This window comes from Fopius arisanus, unplaced genomic scaffold, assembly GCF_000806365.1.
Source record: "Fopius arisanus strain USDA-PBARC FA_bdor unplaced genomic scaffold, ASM80636v1 scaffold00042, whole genome shotgun sequence".
In the NCBI taxonomy this organism is placed as follows: domain Eukaryota; kingdom Metazoa; phylum Arthropoda; class Insecta; order Hymenoptera; family Braconidae; genus Fopius; species Fopius arisanus.
In genome coordinates this window covers 167,933-170,852 of record NW_011887781.1, presented here as the reverse complement: position 1 = coordinate 170,852, position 2,920 = coordinate 167,933, and the positions used below count along the sequence as shown (strand labels likewise).

The window sequence follows — 2,920 nt, the reverse complement described above, 5'->3', positions numbered from 1 at the left end:
AAATCGCGTTGTAATCCTTTCCGTCAGTTTTTGCGGTAAGAGTAGACGAACGAGTGAAATTTAACTACTCATTGTACAACCAGAAAAAAAAAGAAACTTTACATTAATTAATGAAGGATCTTTCACCAAATCAAGTCCGACTCAATTCTAATCTCGATTCCCTTCAATTTCGTTATCAAATGGTGACTCAATTGAGTTTAAAGAAATGATTGATCAATTTTTCGATGGAGTAACGTATGGGGAACTGCCTTCCCCACCGCAAATCAAGTCGAGAACAAGGATGCAACGGATCTGTTAAGACTGGCAACAAAGGCCGGGCTGAACATATAATCCGCGCATAAAACAAGCAGAGCTACAAGAACTCTAATCTGATTTCGGTGGCATTGGGGAGGCTTGTCCGACCATCCGCGTACTTAAATCTAATCTAATCTAATCTAACGTAGAATCATTACCGAATGTAATGTTCAAACAGGTATCAAGTGCGCGTCCGAACGGGTAGGCAAGAATCAATAGCTTGTGCTGGTACGGAAGGAAACTTCACGCGCGTCAGAAGATGGCTTTCCAACTTTCAATACAAACTCCATCACGCTTTTAATCCCTAATTGACGCTAATTGATCTAAAGTGAAAATAGCACTGGGCAAGCCAAAAAGGGCTGATAGCTCTCAATGGAGGGCGGAATCACCCTGAGGTGAAACGAGCCCCGCTTAGCAGATTATCCAAATCGGATGGTATCACATTCAAAATGAATTTCGAATCGAGCGTCTGCAGATATTTTCTGGGCAGGACGCGTACCCTTTTCATGCACGTAAATTACAATTACTCATGCAATGTGATAACTTTTTTTTTTGTCTGACTCACCTCCGCCGTCGGTATGAAAGCACTTGGTCCGTTGAAGGCAGGCTCAGGTACTGGAAGTCCCCTTTCCTGTAATGTTTAACATCAACAATTTGTTAATAAAAATCACATATTTTTCAATGAAAAATTATTTGAAAAATTTGATATTTTTTTTTCTCATGTTCTTTCTGAATTGTTGGGAACAAAACGGAGATGGGTCGCTCATCTACTATAGCCCGGCTAGCTCAGTCGGTAGAGCATGAGACTCTTAATCTCAGGGTCGTGGGTTCGAGCCCCACGTTGGGCGATTTCTTTTGATTTTTAGATTTCTCCACCCCCAAAAATCACCCCTTTACAATCCCGTTTTTATCCGATCAAAAAAAAAAAAAATTTTTTCAGCCATTTTTTGGACGTGTAAGTTATTCAACGCTAATTTTTTTCTGTCAATTCTCCCCTAGTAAATCTATAACTCTGTATTGATCTCAAGAACAGCCGACATTACCCTGTCGGATATCTAATCTAACTCGACTCGCTCTGAATTTTGCCATAAGATAATTTGTCCCAATAAAACCGCTGATTCCTTGACAATTGATGGTTGATCCTTTATTTCCCGAAGAATTAACAACAGATAAAATGGTCCATCGCAATCAAATGATCGAAATATGGACATGAAGTAGAGGTCATTGGGCCGACTCACCTTGACCATGTGTATGATCTCGGCACACTTGATTCTAACATTATCGAATGGACAACTGACGCTCAGTCGAAGAATCACCGGTAGATGCAGCATCACCAGACTCAGGTATTTGTTGGATCGAATCAGTGGACGAGGGCCATCAAGAGCGTTTCCAAGGTTGAGCATTCTCCCCACATCACCAGGTGTCACTTCCGAGTCCTCGAGAACGTGTCCGCTCTTCGAGAGGAACATCTCCTGGGATGAAGGACGTTTGGTCTGACCAGGGTTAACCACCGAATACTCATTATTGGATGCAGACGAATACTGAAGAAGATCCCATGGAGACATGATCCCATGATCAATACGTTCCAAATTCATTCCTCCCAGAGCCCCGTCCTGTCCTGATATCATTCCCTGATCATCAAACCCCTCTAAGGTATTGAAGACGACTCCCTCTGGATTACGAGACATCACTACCGTCCCTTGTCCAATACCAGAGAAACTTCGAACATCACTTCTGGATCCATTATTCCCATGACTCATTTCAAGGTGACCAAAGTTACCCAGGTTATCGTCAAACTTCGGACTCTTCCCATAGATTCGACCGTCTGCCTCCAAATCATCCTCCAACTGCTTTTGTCTAACTCCCTTCAACCTCCCAAATCGCAGTCTCGACTCCTGATATGACTCATTTGATTTTTCACTCGATGATAGATCGAATATCTTGCGATCACTGTCACAGCTCGAGCTAAACCTTGACTCTCTTTCAGCATTACATTTGTCATTACGATTCTCGATAATGAGTCCACTACCCTCTCCTAACGAACTTGAGTTACCAAGATTTTCAATAACCTCCAGGGAGTTACAATTCGACCTGTCGTCTTTTGATGTACTGAAATTCAATACCTCGTTAGCAACACGATCGTATCTCTCTGTGCTATCGAGTCTCAAATCACTGGGAAGTGAACTATGATGAGTTATACTTTGTGGAAAGAAACCTTCAGTACTGAAAGCATCGCGCAATTGAGGTTGGTAAGGTAATGGTTGCGCCTGGTCAAATGCTCGATTGCTACAGTTGTACCTACAGAAAAGAATGCTCATGAATGGTCGTCGAAGTCCCCTTCCATTTCAATTAAAAATACATTTACAACTGCTTCATTCTCTACATTAGAACCAGTCGATGCTTTTTGAAAATTTCAACCGGAAAATAATCCGCAGGTCAATATGAGTCACTTTACCGATATCTTCTTTTACCGAAGGCAGAGAATTGTCAATTATTTTAGAAATAAAACTAGAAACGCTTGTGTCTACATGGAAAAGAAGCTTAGCTATGTGAAGTTGGCATCGAAGTTTGAAAAATCTAACTTTTTTTTGTTGGTTTGGATTGTACTCATTGAGTACTTGAATGT

The 2,920-nt window shown here is 41.4% G+C and overlaps 1 protein-coding gene and 1 non-coding gene across 2 annotated transcripts in view; one reads left to right on the top strand and one right to left on the bottom strand.

Annotated features, from left to right (window-relative positions):
• Sesn (Sestrin) overlaps positions 1-2,920 on the bottom strand; it is a 106,895-nt gene that overhangs the window by 96,834 nt on the left and 7,141 nt on the right. Inside the window, exons 3-4 of the mRNA XM_011305301.1 lie at positions 1,533-2,592; positions 860-925 (exon numbers count right to left, since the gene is read on the bottom strand). Coding sequence (XP_011303603.1) covers positions 860-925; positions 1,533-2,592 — 1,126 coding nt within the window. The remainder of the gene's footprint in view (positions 1-859; positions 926-1,532; positions 2,593-2,920) is intronic.
• TRNAK-CUU (transfer RNA lysine (anticodon CUU)) lies at positions 1,070-1,142 on the top strand. The gene has a single exon. It is a non-coding gene; the product is annotated as a tRNA-Lys (tRNA).